The sequence below is a fragment of the Pygocentrus nattereri genome, chromosome 4 (genome assembly GCF_015220715.1).
Source record: "Pygocentrus nattereri isolate fPygNat1 chromosome 4, fPygNat1.pri, whole genome shotgun sequence".
Lineage (NCBI taxonomy): Eukaryota > Metazoa > Chordata > Actinopteri > Characiformes > Serrasalmidae > Pygocentrus > Pygocentrus nattereri.
In genome coordinates, this window is record NC_051214.1 from 7,496,073 (window position 1) to 7,512,631 (window position 16,559).

Sequence of the window (16,559 nt, forward strand, 5' to 3'; positions counted from 1 at the left end):
AGACACTCATGTGTACAACAAATTGACTCATGCCACCTTTGTGACAGTCGAGTTTCCCAATGGCAGGGCCTCCTTCAGCAGGATAATGTATCCTGCCACACCGACCATATTGCTTGAAAATGGTTTGATGAATTTGATGAGTTCAAGATGTTGCCCTGTCTGAAGTTCCCCAGATCTGCGTTTGATTAAGCATCTATGTGTAGCCGGCAGGGCTGAAAGGTATTGTTTGTAGGAGACTTGTATTTTGACAACCAACTCTCAGTTGCGACATTCCTAGGATGCTTAAAGTGGTGTGCAGGTATACTGTTTTCTCATTTGTAAGGAGGTGTTGGGGGATAACAGCGTTGATGCTCTGTAATCTAATGGGTGCGTGGCATATAGGTAGTAATAGTAGAGAGAGGAGTTGTTTTTCCAAGTTTTAGCTCAAATAATAAGGACTGTTTTTATTTTTAGAGTGGGTGATCTAGGAACACGTTTTTGTGGGTAATATTTGGTTAAACCTTGACACATATGCTGCCTTCATGTTTACAGAGCATTCAGAGTATTTGTGTGTGGTGAGACAAGGAGACACCAGGCATTGAGCGCGACTAGTGCTGCCATTTCAACAGGTACAAGCCTATTGAGCGTATTTAGTTTCAGACTTTGGGCCCAGTCCTTATGGTTAATGAGCTGATTGTATATTTTACCTATATTTCAGATTGAGCCGTACTACTGGTGATGATGGTGGTCACTGTTTTTAGTGGTTTCCCCTTATTTGCTTGTTCTTTAGTTTTAGACCAATTAGTGAGATTATAGGTGCCCTAGCCAGTTGTGCTTAAGGCTGTTTTGATGAGTATTTTGATTGTATTTTGGTAAGTCAAAATTTGGAGTGAATGCACTTCATTGTTTAATTGATTAGCCTTTTTTTGGTAGAGTATTTGTGTTGTTGGTTTTGTTTTGTATATTGTATTTTTGGTTGGTAGTGGGTTGGGGCCTTACCTATAGTGTCAGGATCTGTTCTCCCTTTTTGACCCACAGTTTAAACTGCATTTTTAAAGGGCTTTTTTCTGCTATTTTTTATATTTAAGAGGTGTTAACTGTCTTGCATACAAATGGCTAATTTTTTTATTGTTCCTTGAATTATTAGTCTTACTACTTTTGCTCCTTTTTTATTGTGTTAATTGTTAAATAAAGTTGTCCAGTGTATCAGCCTCATACTGTGTTCTGTGTGCCTCATTGAGGAGTGATTGGGTTTTTGCTGTGGTAGAATACTGTTCCAGAGTAGAAGTTGGGACCCCTTTAGCAAATAGGGGCTGTTCCCACTAGTGATCAAGGCCACATATGGGATGTGCTGGAAGTCCAATCCACTGCAGCTCCACCTTGCAACCTAAAGGATTTAAAGGTTCTGCTGCTAACATCTCAGTGCCAGATACCACACAGCATCTTCATTGGCTTTGTGGAGTCCATATATCTGCAGGTTGAAGCTCTTTCTTGGCCCCCAGAGGACCAACAGCATATTAGGCAGTTGGTCATAATGTCTTAACTCATTAGTGCATCTACAGTGAGCTGTAGCTGCTGTTCTGTTCCTGCACTGACTATTAAACCTTGTTTCTCCACAGAGGGTCAATCAGGAACTAACCCCACCAGTTCAATCATGTCAATCACAAGTACCACTCAAGCACCTATCAGTAAGTATTACACACTGACTGCAGCTGAAAGTAAAATGTCAGTGTTGTCCATGTTTTTGTGGTGATTGTTTTTGTTTCTTCAAAATAATCAGCGCATGTCTGAATATTCAGTTGAGATGCTCTGCACACAGGGGAACAGAAGAAACATTGTAAAGATAAAAATGTGATTCATTATGTGAAATTGCTGTGTTCAGGCTTATCTACTCCTCTTCCTCTTTCACACGTTTGTACCAATATGCAAACTTTCTAATATCTTATTATTCCAGATTTTTCCATGCACTTCTCCATCTTCATTTCTGTGCTTCTTCTGCTGTTGGGACTTGGGGGACTCCTCTATTGGAGATATAGAGGTACACACACACACACACACCCACACACACACGCACACACACACACATATGTGTCAGGCTATGAAAACATATCAGGTGCTTGTGGATTGAAATTAAGCACAGTAATATAGTTATAGTTTAAAAACAATCCAAAATTGAAAAACAAAAGCAGACCAAGATCAAAAACAGCTGACAATGCATGAGGAGGCAAAGAGGTGGCCGTGAGTCCAAAAAGTACTAGAGAAGAAAGGCAAGAATAGACAAGAAAGGACACTCGGTGTGCACAGTGGAACACAGTAGCAAAACTTTACAATGGAGCTGAGCTAAAGCCTAAAGCCTAAATACTAGAGTAAATAAATATTAAATCAAATCAGGTTTGCACATTAGAACTCTGGTGATGTTCAACCAGGGAGTCTGTCCTGATAGGCTAAAGAAGATGATGAGAGTATCATGTGACTCCCTGATGTCTCCTGGGTAATGAAGTCCATACCATAGTCCATTGACTCCACTGAGCCAACATGAAAATGTGAAACAGCATTGGACAGTATGCAGTATCTGTGTCTCACTCTGTCTGGGTTCATTCTGTAGGACGGAGACGAGGACAGACTGAGAGCCGAGAGGGAAGAAGGACAAAGACAGGGCAGAAAACACAGGTGAGTTCATACATCCATACATATCTCATCACATCTCTTCCAATCCCATCACATTCCATCATATCTTATTACATCTAATCACTTTTAGTCATGTTCCATCATGTCCCAACATAACCCATCATAGCCTGTCTGCATGTCATTTTCAGCAGCGTTTCTATCACATTGGAAGGTATCTATTTACATTATTGGCTGCCCACATGGTCTATGATTGTTACAGCTCATTCAAGGCAAACTCAGTTCAGTTCTCAGTGTTCTCTTTTGACTCCTGATCTACAAGATTTGTCCACATGATCATAAACTAATGAATGTACAGTGTGAGTGAGTGTGAGTGTACCTAATAAACTGGCACTGAATGCATATTAGTATATCCTATTCCTACTGAGGAAGAAGCTGCTCCTGGTAGTTTAAGTCAAACTCTGAAGTGGTTTTAAAGGGTCAGTGTTGTGTGTTAATTGTCATTTGTGCTCCTCTACAGAATGAAGTGACGTACTCTACTGTCGTCCACAGCAACACAACCACAACAACACCCACAGTTATTGGTATTGAAGAAAAGGCAGAATACGCCACCATCAGAGTGAACTAGGAACACCACTCACACACAAGTATTGTGTTTTTAATGCTTTTTTATTTTCTTTTTTTGCAAAGGCAAATGTATGTAAATCAATACCAAAATTATATTATAATGAAATGTTGTGTTTTTATTGTGCTTTTCTGATATTAATTAATATAAATCAAACTGTAGTTTTGAAAAGTACATAGGTATATATAGGTAACTTACAAAATTAACTTTTTTTTATTGTACATTCTGCTTTTAGCAAAATTTAGTAGTCAGTTCATGTTTCAGATGTAAACAAAGTCATGTACTGGATGAAAGTGTCCTTTATGCGCAATATTTAACATTTTGTAAGCATAAATCAAGCTGGTAACATGTTGAAAATTACAGGACAAACAGTTTATTAATGTTAATTAATATTAGACTATCTATAAAACCAGACCTCTGAAAATCCAAGGCTGAATCTCAAATGGCTCACTGCTCCCTATATAGTGCACTATGGGAGTTCTAAGTTTTTGGCTTTTACACTTAAATATCGTGCTTCATGTCCAGTATGAATTATGCACACACAGCTGAATCCACAGTGGTCCTCTGTCAGACACACTGAGCTCTGTTTAGATACAGTAGCCGTTATTTTAAGACCGACATACTGAACTTTGTAGGGAGCAGGGAGCCGCTTGAGATTCTGCCTAAAACTGTTTGCAGCAGTGTTGCATCCCCTGACCAGAATACTGCGTGCTGATTCGCTGAATGCTTTCATCAGGTTCTACTTGAGAACGGCGCTGGCATTTGACTGTTTCTGCTGTAAAATGTGAACTTGCAATGCCTTGACAGTGGACAGTAATAGTGTTTATGACAAAATATATTATGGTTCAGAATATGCTGTGTGTTAGGAATAACCGTATTTTTGTTTCTATTTTTTTGAAGGATGAAATTTGTTGATTTTTGCAAATTAACTTTTCTATTAAACTTTTTGTTTTATTGGTTTAATTTTTTATCTACTGTGGCACAATTAGATTATAAGCCGAATGCAACTTAATAAAGAGAAATTAAACACAAACAAATACATTTTATTTCACACCTGAATATTTTATTTTCAGCCAAGTTGGTCAGACAGCTGTAAACAAAATCCTCTGTTCTGATTGACTTGACACTGACTGAGATTAGATGAACTCCCAAAATGTAGAAAATACGCAAGCGCCCAAGTAACGATGAGCTGGGGAGAATGACTACACACACATGGGAGGTTAAACAAGGTGGAAAGACACGCCCAATATGCATGCCACCAGGAGCCAATAGGAATGATGCAAGGATGCATTGATCAAGCTTTCATCAAGTAAAGCAGAGAAGTCTTAACAAACTAAACAAAACTGCAAGAGGTTCAATTCAAAGATCCCATTTAAATGTCCAAAGTTCTCAAAAGTTACTGAGTTACAATCTCAACAAATCATTTTTGAGTCGGTTTGAATTTGTCTAAATAAGTTACTCCAACTTTCTCTGGTATATATGTTGTATTACATAAGGCTAAATACCCTTCAGTCTGTTGGACTTATGCAAATTAATTGATCCTAACTAACTTTACCTAAGTAACTAAGAATTATACAAGAAATAGTATGTGTTACTAGATTTGCCTTAGCAAGTGTAACAGGTGAGGTAAGTAAAAAAAACAGTGCACTTGTTTAGTGTATGCATGTATTATTTGTTCAAATGTTTCATTTATTTTGTGAATGAATCAAAGCAAAGTATTTCTCTAGCATTCCATTCTTAACCGTTCTGTACTGCTCAGATCAAAACTTTTACCTATATTGACATTTAAAAGCAGTGAAACCATCCTAAGCATGAATTTTTAAACCTAAAATATTATGACTTTTCCAAAAGTGACTCCAGGTGCTCCATAGTTTTGTACAAAGCTTGTGTTTGTACAAAATATGTAGCATTTTTCACCCACTTAGTCAATTTTTAAATCACTTAGTAGATCAGTTATTTTCACAAGAAGGAAAATTAAAAAATGACTATCTCAATATACCTTATGGCCAAAACAAAGTTTCACAAGTGCAACTATTTGAATTTATTCTTTGCATTAACATTTCTGCTCTGGAATTATGAAACTATGAAAAGAAAGTCACATGAAATGTTCAAAGTCATTGGCCATTTTATCAGAAACTCCTCCTATACAGGTGCACTTTGCAAGCTTACAGTTTCAGACTGTAGCCCATCTTATGCTGTTAATTGGAAAGACCCACCTACTACAACTAATAGGTACTCTAATAGATAAGTGGGTGATCCATACTGGAATGGGTTAAACAATAATTATGTAAGAGTTAAGCAAACCATGTTAATCTGTGAGTAATTTGACTGAAATATAATTTCTGGTTTAGCCTTGATGTGTCAGAACAGACTAGCCTGAAGCATCTAACAGTCAGTTTTGAAGCATCAGTTCTTTTTCACTCCAAAACAAGATTAATGGTTTGAATAGTTTGATCGCGCACTTAACTGAGAAATAGCACCGTTTTCAGATCCAGTTAAAACTGAATATTTGAGTTCTGTAATCACAATCAAATGTAAAGCATGAGCAGAAAAACACGGATGTGTAACATGTAGAGCAGCTGGATTAAAGGGTCTTCAAGGCATTGATAAATGATGCATCACTAAAGAAGCAGCAGCAAATGTTCTCATGACTTCAAATAGGAAATGATCATCACGTCCTTCAACCATCATGTCAGTCATGTAGGTGGGGTAGAAATGTCTGTTATCTTCACTGTCGGTCCAATGAAGATATGCTATAAACATCAGGCCCACGTTAATCTCGTCTAGACCTAAATACATAACACAGTTTGAGCAGTGAGCAGCTCAGTGGGTAAGCACAAGGGCATGTAAGCCATAGGAGTCTCTCTCTGTGGAAGCCCTTCAAATCACTCAGACGGTATGAGACATGAGACAGTCAAACAGAGGCAGCAGATCAATAGGAGTACGATAGGGATAATGCATTATCATGTGGCTGGCTTTTCTGACTTCCTGTGGAGCACTCGTTTCCTCAGGAGGGATGTTCTCCTCTGCTGATGAGGATTAATTACAGGTGCTCTTACACAAGTTTGGGAATTCCTAGCTGCATTCTAGCTGTTCTTTGTTCTTTCTGCAGTTGCTCTGTGGAGCACTCTTCTCCTCAGGAGGGATGTTCTCCTCTGCTGATGACGATCAATTACAGGTGCTCTTACACAGGTTCCACAGTTCTCTGGTTGTGTTCTTCTCATTCCATGTCCGGGTTTATTGTCTCCACTGATGTATAGGTCCGACTCCGATGCCTCTCTCTGATGGCCTCATGCTGTTCTTCTCTTCACCTACATGACTTTTTCTTTCTGTTGGTCCTTTTTATAATTAATTTTGCGGCCCTTGCCGCGTGTTCCTCTCCTGGTTTTCTTCTTTTGCTTATCTTTTTTGGTGTCATTCTCAGGAAAGTCTGTCTTCAATGTTCCGATTTCAGCTGGTAGAAAAAAAATCAGAGAACTCAGCACCAAAGCTCGTCTCCAATAATCTAACCTGGAAGAATTTATGACTAATATTTAAATGATTAAAGTTGTTAACATGTTTGTTTGATTACAGACACAGACACCCGTATCAGATCAGCACCATATGGACATTTTACTCACCAGTCTGGTTGATGTTTCCTTCAGTGTGATCCACAATATCAGCCCAACTTTTAATGGCTTCAGGATCGACTGTCATTTCCACGGCATTTCCTGCAATAAAATGTTTAGGTCAGCGTCTATGTGCGACTCTTTTCCTGCTATAGATGTTGAAAGAATTAGCAGCTGTACAGCTTCTAATGTTCTTATATCTGTGTTTATTTTACTCACCGAGACTCTGGTCAACTGTTCTCTGGGCACCATGAAGCAGATCAGCCATCAGGCCTTTAATAGTGCTCCAATCTGCTTCATCATCAGACTTTCTTTCCACATCTTTTCATGCAGGAGACAGAATCAGTCATTAAATCCTGATGTTTGTTAGATATTTGGGATTATGTATGCAATATTATGTAGTATGAGTTGGTGATGGCTGAAGATGGTTGATGGAGGAGGAGGAGCTGATATTGTTATATTAAATCCTGTTTTGGCATTTTTAACAGTTTAACTGTTGGTTCTTCATGATATCTAGTGCTTATTTGCTCTACTCACCCAGTGCTTGGTCATTAGACAGGTCAGTTTCATCAAGACGAGTCTGCATGTTGTGTGTTTCAACCTCATCAGCAGCGCTCATCACGTCATATCCTGATTCATAGATACAGGAACAGAATTTTCTATAAATTCTTGATTAAACATCCCCAAAAGCTAATATTACATCTCTGTAATATAATGGTGATGGCAAAGTGAAGGAATCAGTGAATGAGCTGATGCCTTTCTTAAGCACTGGAGGACTGTAACACTACAAATGTCATGGATATCATGTGAACATGTCATGTGTTTTATTAAGCATTTATTATTCACTACAACTTTTTAAATCAATATTAAAAAAAAAAAACTCAGTGTCATTTTATCTTTATTATGTATGATTCATTTCTAATTCTTACCCAGCGATTCAGCCTCGATCTTGTCAGTATAAAGGAGCATTAGACGCTTAACGGCTTCTACCTCAGCTTCGGTGAGTGTCGCCTCTGTCATCTCATCTCCTGCTTTAACAAGAATAAACATCACAATTGTACAAATCAACAACCATGTAAACAGCTTTATTTTAAATGAACAAATATCTTGCAGTATTTAAATATAAATGAATATTTTTAAAGTGATATCTCTGTGATTTTAACTTGTTATTGTATTTGTTTCTTATTTCTTTCTTACCCAGATTTTCGGTCTCAGTTTCCAGATGGTCATCTGTGTCCAACAGCTCAAACATCTCCTCTTCTACTTTAACATGAAATAAATATCAACAATTACAGAAATGAAGAACCAAGCATTTCCCCCTTGATCTCACCTGGAGCTTAGACTTTACAGATTCAGAGAATTCAGTGTTTTTGCTATAGTGCAGATCCTCGTCTTTGATCTTCCTCTCCCAGTGGTTCAGCACTCCTGATTCTACAGTTTCTTATGAATGTTGGATGTTTAGTGCCTTCAGTCAGTTCAACATCCACCTTCATGTCATGTGATCTTTTTTAATATGAAATAGTTTCAAAAGTGTCTTTTTCACATTTTAAGAGTTCAACTGTTTTTTTCTTCATGATATCTACTGTTAATTTGAGCTACTCACCCAGAGGATGGTCATTGGGTGTGTTCACTTCATCCAAATATGTCTGCATAGTCAGTGTAGGGGCTTCAGGCTCAGTGTCAATGACATTCATCACTTCACGTCCTAATTTAAAGAAAAAGTCAGACAGTTTTCTATGAATTCTTGGTGAAACATCACCAATGGAGCTTTTCTTAGGTTGTACAAATATGTAATAAAGCTTTGATTTGGTAAGGGGTTCATTTCCCAGTTTCCTACAGCTCTGTACGAAAGTCTTTAAGCTGTTTATTTTTGCAGTCAGTGTTCCTTGATTGTTTAACACTTTATTACACTGTAAAAAATACACAAATATGAATACAGTAAAAAGTACCAAGAATTGTTTTTAAAACTGTTCCTCACTTTTCACTGCATTCCAGCCTGTAACGCCGTGGAGCGAGGAGGCGGACGCATATGCGGAGATAAGTGACGTTTATTATGGGCAAATCCAGAGTCATCATCTAAACAGTCCAGGGTCATAGATCCAACACAGATTGATTGGGGGGCAGAAATGACAGAAAGCAGAATCAAACAGAACAAGCAGAACAAACAATAATACATAGACCAGTACAAAGACCAACGACCAGACAGGGGAAAACACAGGCTTTAAATATGTGAGGAACAGGCGGGAACACAGGTGGAAACAATCAGGGGTGGAGTCATGAAACGTGGGGGCTGGACTAAAAAAAATAAAAAAATCACAACATGAACACATGGACAGGACTGGGAGAGGCCAAACATGACACAGCCATCATATGCCTTTGGTAATTTCTGTAGTTATAACCACATAATCATAAACAACATCATTTCAAATATTTAATTTCATTTAATTATATCATGTAGAGACATGAACCTCGGACCCCTAAACAAAGATGAACATATTGATATAAAAAGTATGGTATGGTTTGTCATTCTATGCAAAAAGCTGTTGAGTTCTGTGAGTTACAGTTGTATGAAGATTATCAGTGCTTACAGAACAGTGAACAACTGAATTTTCACTTGAAAGAGCATAATTAGTCCTGTTTAACTGGATTTAGTTCAGTCTGATATGTGAAATATTGAATAAAAATCACTTTTTATATGTGGCAATGCTGGGGCTTTGGTCTGTTCCAACTTAGCGATTCCCTGAAAAACAAAATACTGTAATATTTACTATTTGTCGTGAAAATTTCTTGAAGTGTCCTGATGTTAAGTCCAGTAGTAGAGGTACTGATACCCTAGCAAATAAAATATACCCTTTCTTATTGAAAAAGAAAAGGTACAGCTCAGAAGGTAGATATACAACCACATTCCAAAAAAGCAAGCAAGCAAAATTTATTTATACAGCGCTTTTTACTGCAGGTGTTGTCACAAAGCAGCTTTACAGGACAATCAGTATTACAGAGAGAAAAGAAAAGAAAATCCGGGTCCAAGCCCCCATGAGCAAGCCAGCGGCGATGGTGGCAAGGAAAAACTCCCTAAAAGAGGAAGAAACCTTAAGAGGAACCAAGACTCAGAAGGGGAACCCATCCTCCTACGGACGACACCGGAGATCAAACATTATTAGTATGATGTATTATAGTACAAAGAGGGAAAAGAAAAGATGTGAGGGTGAGGACTGCACAGCGCTGTAAAGCAAGAAGCTCAGTGGTGGTCAAGCCGGTCCAGAAAGCTGGTGAGCAGCAGCACCCAATCAAGGCAGAAGAGGCAACAGCATCAGACGCACAGGATGGGCAGCTGATCAGCTTGGCAAAGAAAGGAAAGAAAGACACAGAGCCAGTTCTGTAAAGAGTGGCTGACCACAGATTACAGTAAAACAGAGCAGCAGAGACTCCGGCAGGTCTAGATCTGTCAGGGAAGGCTAATAACCACTGGGTGGCCTGTAAATTGTAATTAATAAAAATGAGTTTTTATTTGTTCCTTGATCAAGAATATTAAGTAAGAGAACTTCAAAAGAAGAGAATGTATATTCTACTTTCTTGCTCACGCCTAAAGCTTTAGTACAGATGGCTGCTATACCTCCACCCCAGCTGCTTAAACGAGGGCTATACACACAGCTGTAGCCTGTGGGAGTGGATTCATTTAGTCTAAGGTACTCATCGGGTCTAATCCACGTTTCTGTGAGGCATTGAGCATCGAAATCATGATCTGTAATAATTTTATGAACAATGACTGCTTTAGATGTCAGGGATCTTAGCAGTCTTAGACCAAAGGTGCAGTCATTGCAAACTGGTGTAACTGGTCTGATATGAAGTGGTGGTTATGAGGTTACTAAGGCAAACTTTTCGAGGCTTTTTGATGCTTTGTTTTATTTGTGGAACAGACACAGTCTCAATTGTATTTACACAATAAGCATTTGTAGAAAGCAAACTAAGACATAAAATAAAAGCCAAAGACAGATGGTTAACTGAGAAAGTAGCAAACAGATAAAGTGGTGCATATGACTTCTCCTTATTTTGTAGTTTTTTATGTCCATGTTTTTGTTGTGAAATGCTGCACCACAAAAGAGGAATCAGGAACTGTTCTCACGATTCCACAATGTCTCTGTACGCAGTTTCTTCTTCTGAAAAAGCTGCTCATAAATTCTCTGAAAGTCAGAAGAGTTCCGGTCCAGCTGATTTAAACACAGCTGCAAGGACATTAGAGTGGGTTAGACTCCAGTGAAGAGCTGCTGAGAGAGCTGTGTACTCAGTGTGGTATACAGGGCTAGTGTAGTGCTGGGTGTGGAGCGGTCAGTGTGCTGTGTACTCAGTGTGGTATACAGGGCTAGTGTAGTGCTGGGTGTGGAGTGGTCAGTGTGCTGTGGACTCAGTGTTTTACTAGTGAGGATGTTGCTGACTTTCTATCTTCTCTTCATTGGGCTTCATGTTTCTGAAGGTGAGTGACTTTCTTACTGTTACTGATGTAATGAAAATCAAAATTTAAAAGCCAATATATTTAGCATAAGTTGCATTTTTAACATTAGACATATAAGATGCTTAAACACAGCATTATATTTACATATATGTGCATGTATGTTGCTATAAACATGTTTAAAATGGTAACTTTACAGAAGTCAAAAATATTCTTTACATTTAATGTAAGTCAACATAGTGAGATTTGTTCTGTTATTATTGATCACTTCTGTCGGTGCATTCACTCTGAATTTTTTTAATTTTTTTTATTTTTTTACTTTTTAAAATGAATTTAGTTTACTTTTCATTGGTTATAAATAAGATTTCTTTTTTTTTTATTTCCATCAAAATGTGTGCGTAAAATGAAAGTGTTAAAAAAGACTATATAATCTGATCTGACTGATGTGTTTCTCCAGGCTGTGATCTGGTGAACAGAGAACAACTGCTAAGTATCACAGCTCACACAGGAGGGTCAGTACTGCTGCCCTGTTACTGCCCTGACCTACAGACCACACCTGAGGAATTCAGATGGACGAAAGACGACACAAAAACAGGCAAACGGGAAAACATATCCAGTCAGAGTGGTCAGTACAGCAACAGAGTTCAGCTGGTTAATGGTCACTCTCCAGGAAATCTCTCTCTACTCATATCACACCTGACTGAAGAGGATGGAGGAGATTACATGTGCGCTGTTAAAGGTGCTCATTTAATTATCAGACTGACTTTAAAAGGTAAAACACAGTCTCAGTTTTTATTCTTATTGCATTGCAGATCTTCAAAAATGACCCTGACCCTCTTTATGCTGCTGCTGCATTTGTAATCATAGACATTGCTTCCTCTGTTCTTCCCTTTTTCATGTCTTATACTAACAGTCAGACCTCATTCGCTGCTGTTTTTGTTTTGCTATCCGGTGTTGACCAGAGGAGGATGAGTTCCCCTTTTCATTCTTCGTTCCTCTTGAGGTTTCTTCCTCTTACTCTTGAGGAGTGTTTCCCAACAGCTTCCTCATGGGGGTGCTGGCCTGGAATTTATCTTTTTTTTTCTGTAAAGCTGCTTTGTGACAATGTCGAGATAAGTGAGATTTATTAGGGACAAATCCAGGGTCATAGTCAAAACGGTCCAGGTTCACATAGCCAAAACGGATAGACAGGGGTTCAGACATGACACAAACCAGAACAGAACTAACAACAAACAGAGTTCAACGAGGCAAACATCAAACAAAGACCAATACAATGACCGGCGAAAACAAAGGGCAAACACAGGGCTTAAATACATAGGAGCAACAAGAGACAGGTGAAAACAATCAGGGGCGGAGTAACCAAACAGGGGGCAGGACTTAAACCAAAACAAACACACATGGACAGGACTGGGAGGGGCCAATCGTGACAAAGGTGTTTATGTTACTGTGTATCTACAGTGAGCTGTTTGCTGCTGTTCTGTTCCTGCACTGACTATCAAACTATAGACTATTTTCTCTCTACAGAGGGTCCACCTAAAACTCCAACAGCTACCGCAGTGGTCAAAGTACACAACAACCCAACCACTTCAACCACACATTTATCTCAAGCATCTAACAGTAAGTAGAGCACACTGACTGCAGCTGACAGCAGAATAATACAGCTTTGTTGTTTTTTTGTGGAGTTTGTTTCTGAAAGTTCTTAAAAATAATCACAGCCTATCTGAGTATTTAGTTTTGTTGCACTGCACAATAAAAAAAAAAAAAACATTTGTTGTGTGATACTGGTGTATTCAAGCACATCACTATTGTCGGAAGAAATCAAAATTTTTGACGTTTTTTTGTTTTTTACATATCTTGAAAGTACCTGTTACCCTTTATATTGTGTGAAAATATGATAAATGGATTAAAGTCTGGTTCTACTGACTTCTATTAAAAGTAAAGTAGGTTTTCCCCTTCTCCTGGAAAGTTACCGTTTTGGAGATATGAGGTTTTCTTCTGACAACAGCAATATATTCATCTACTCTCGCACTCACACACACATACACATACATTACATTGCCAAGAGTATTCGCTCATCTGCCTTCACATGCATATAAACTTAAATAGCATTCCATTCTTAATCCATAGGGTTTCATATGATGTCGGCCCACCCTTTGCAGCTGTAACAGCTTTAACTCTTATGAGAAGGCTTTCCACAAGGGTTAGGAGTGTGTTTATCGAAATCTTTGACCATTCTTCCAGAAGAGCATTTGTGAGGTCAGACACTGATGTTGGACGAGAAGGCCTGGCTTGCAGTCTCCATTCTAATTAATCCCAAAGGTGTTCTATCAGCTTGAGGTCAGGACTCTGTGTAGGCCAGTCAAGTTCTTCCACACCAAACTTGCTCATCCATGCCTCTATGGACCTGCTTTGTGCACTGGTGTGCAGTCATGTTGGAACAGGAAGGGGCCGTCCCCAAACTGTTCCCACAAAGTTGGGAACATGAAATTGTCCAACATTTCTTGGTGCTGAAGCATTAAGAGTTCTCCCTCCACCAAAGTTTATACTTGGCACAATGCAGTCAGACAAGTACTGTTCTACTGGCAACCGGCAAACCCAGACTCGTCTATCGGATTGCCAGATGGAGAAGCGTGATTGGTCACTCCAGAGAACACGTCTCCACTGCTCTAGAGTCCAGTGGCGGTGCTTTACACCACTGCATTCGATGCTTTGCATTGCGCTTGATGATGTAAGGCTTGGATGCAGCTGCTCGGCCATGGAAACCCATTCCATGAAGCTCTCTACACTGTTCTTGAGCTGATCTGAAGGCCACATGAAGTTTGGAGGTTTGTAGTGATAGACTGCAAAAAGTTGGCGACCTCTGTGCACTATGCCCTTCAGCATCCGCTGACCCTGCTCTGCCATTTTACGTGGCCCATCACTTTGTGGCTGAGTTGCTGTCATTTACTAATTGCTTCCACTTTGTTGTAATACCACTGACAGACTGTGGAATATTTAGTAGTGAGGAAGTTTCATGACTGGACTTGTTGCCCAGGTGGCATCCTATCACAGCAACGCACTGGAATCCACTGAGCTCCTGAGAGCGACCCATTCTTTCACTAATGTTTGTAGAAGCAGCCTGCAGACATGCGTTCCTGTGGCCATGGAGGTGATTGGAACACATAAACTCAATGATTTGAATGGGGTCAGTGAATACTTTTGGCAATATAGTGTATGTAAAAATATGCTAACTTTCTAATTTCTTTTTACACAGATTATTCCACTTATTTCTTCATCTGTATTCCTGTTCTTCTTCTCCTGCTGGGACTCATAGGAGTCATCTACTGGAGATATAGAGGTACAGAGAGAGAGACAGACTAGTACACACTCTTTTGAGATATGTGCAGTCTCTTTGTCTCACTCTGTCTGGGTTCATTTTGTAGGACAGAGCCGAGGGCAGACAGAGAGCCAAGAGCTAGAAAGCACAACGACACAGCACAAAACACAGGCAAGTTCTTGCATCCAAACATGTCTCATCACATCTCTTCCAAATCCATCACATTTCATCCTATCCCATCATATCTAATCATATCTAGTCATGTCCCATCATAACCCATCAAAACCCATCTTTCCTAAGAGAAATTTGAAAAAGGACACTGTAGTGCTAATATCAACATAGTATTTGCCAGTGGAATATGATGATATGTTTAGGATATAACGACATGATGTAAGCACTACAGTGTTCCTTTTAAAATTTCACTTTCAGCTGCATTTCCATGATTTAGGAAGATATGTACTCAGTTCCAACATTACACATTACATACACTCTGGTCATGGATTCTATAGGATGCTGATACACTCACTTGCGTGTTACTGGAACACTCTGGTGACAGTTCATGCTTTGTGACCTGGTGCATTAATATACCAAAGTGCATGACACAGAGAATTGGGTGTCTGAATGGGCTTGGATTGTTAAAGCTCATTTGAGACAAGCCATGTTGATCTCTCAACGTTTTCCTTTCACCACTCTGATCTTCAAGCTGTTTGTGGCCTCCATGATCACTAATTAATAAATGTACAATGTGAGTGAGTGTGAGTGAGTGAGTGTACCTAATATACTGGCAGTCGGTGCATATCAGTATAACCTATTCCTACTGAGGAAGAAGCTGCTCCTGGTAGATTAAGTCAAACTCTGAAGTGGTTCATTTGTGCTCCTCTACAGGATGAAGTGACGTACTCTACTGTCGTCCACAGTAACACAACCACAACAACAACCACAGTCACTGACATTGAAGAAAAGACAGAATACGCCGCCATCAGAGTGAACGAATAACATATCTCACCCCATCAAAATGTTTTTTCTTCCATGCTTTTTCCATTTCTTTGTTTTTTCTTTTCAAATTCAGAAATACATCAATATTTTAATAAATAAAGCTTCAGCTAAACATTCACTGACTCATTTTTAATCAACTTGTTTTTGTTAATGAGCTAATTTGTATATTTGCTCTGGCACAATATACATCACAAGCAAAATGCAGCTCAATGAAAATCAAATTAATGCATTTTATCTCAAACCTGAACAACAACAACAAAATCAAAACAGAAAACAAAATCCTTTTTTCAGATCGCTCCTCATGTCTCAAGGAATTTTGAGCCCAGCCTTTTGCTCTTCCAGTATTGTTCTTTATGCTCACAGCCATAGCTTAGCACAGCATACCCTAGCCTGGCCTGTGTTACTTGGTAGGCCATGCTGTTTTTCTTCATGCTATGCATTTTTTCTTGATATCAATTTCTTCCTTACAACGTCTGTCCTAATGTCCATCATTGGTCCAGTCTGGTTTGGTCCAATGTTCAGTTCAACCTGGTGAAGTAAAATGCATAAATGTAGACTCGTTAAGTTTTATAGTGATAGTTCTTCCTAACCTTGTCCTGGATTCTTAATATAGGAACTTGCACTGGTACAGTGCTTACAGTCTTACCCAAGGACTTTATTCCTACATGACTGTAGTTAGAATGAGAATGGAGTCCTCAAACTTTATATGCTGAGTGATGAACTGATCATTGCACCATCCTTTACAGTCTTTTGTCCCCTCTTCAACAAGGCTATAAGACCTTCTTCAAGTCATCTGGTACGACTCGGTTTAGGTCGGGCTGCAACCTAGGAAAAAAAGAGAGAAAAATAACAAACAAAATAAAGCTAACTTAGATTTAGGGAAATTTAACTCATCTCACAAACGAAAGAAAAGCAAATGCAATTTCTAACTTCCTAACTAAAGCAAACCAGGAGTAAACAAAG

General features: G+C 39.0%; 2 protein-coding genes and 1 long non-coding RNA gene across 4 annotated transcripts in view; all 3 read left to right on the forward strand.

The window, feature by feature from the left end:
• Nucleotides 1-16,559, forward strand: part of LOC108415298 — a 66,097-nt gene that overhangs the window by 18,919 nt on the left and 30,619 nt on the right. The gene's annotated exons all lie outside the window — the stretch shown is intronic.
• LOC108415301 lies at nt 6,340-8,139 on the forward strand. Its single transcript, XR_001856991.2, has 4 exons — nt 6,340-6,407; nt 6,803-6,957; nt 7,771-7,837; nt 8,039-8,139. It is a non-coding gene; the product is annotated as an uncharacterized LOC108415301 (long non-coding RNA).
• On the forward strand, nt 11,051-15,626 carry LOC108415299. Of its 2 annotated transcripts, none has more exons than XM_017688319.2 (6): nt 11,051-11,308; nt 11,742-12,056; nt 12,809-12,901; nt 14,538-14,621; nt 14,707-14,771; nt 15,486-15,626. In XM_017688319.2, the coding sequence occupies exons 1-6, from the start codon at nt 11,260-11,262 to the stop codon at nt 15,594-15,596; spliced, it is 717 nt and encodes a 238-aa protein (XP_017543808.1). In that variant the 5' UTR covers nt 11,051-11,259; the 3' UTR covers nt 15,597-15,626. The 2 variants fall into 2 exon arrangements, with proteins under 2 accessions (XP_017543808.1, XP_037393404.1); XM_037537507.1 differs by having other exon boundaries at nt 11,742-12,023.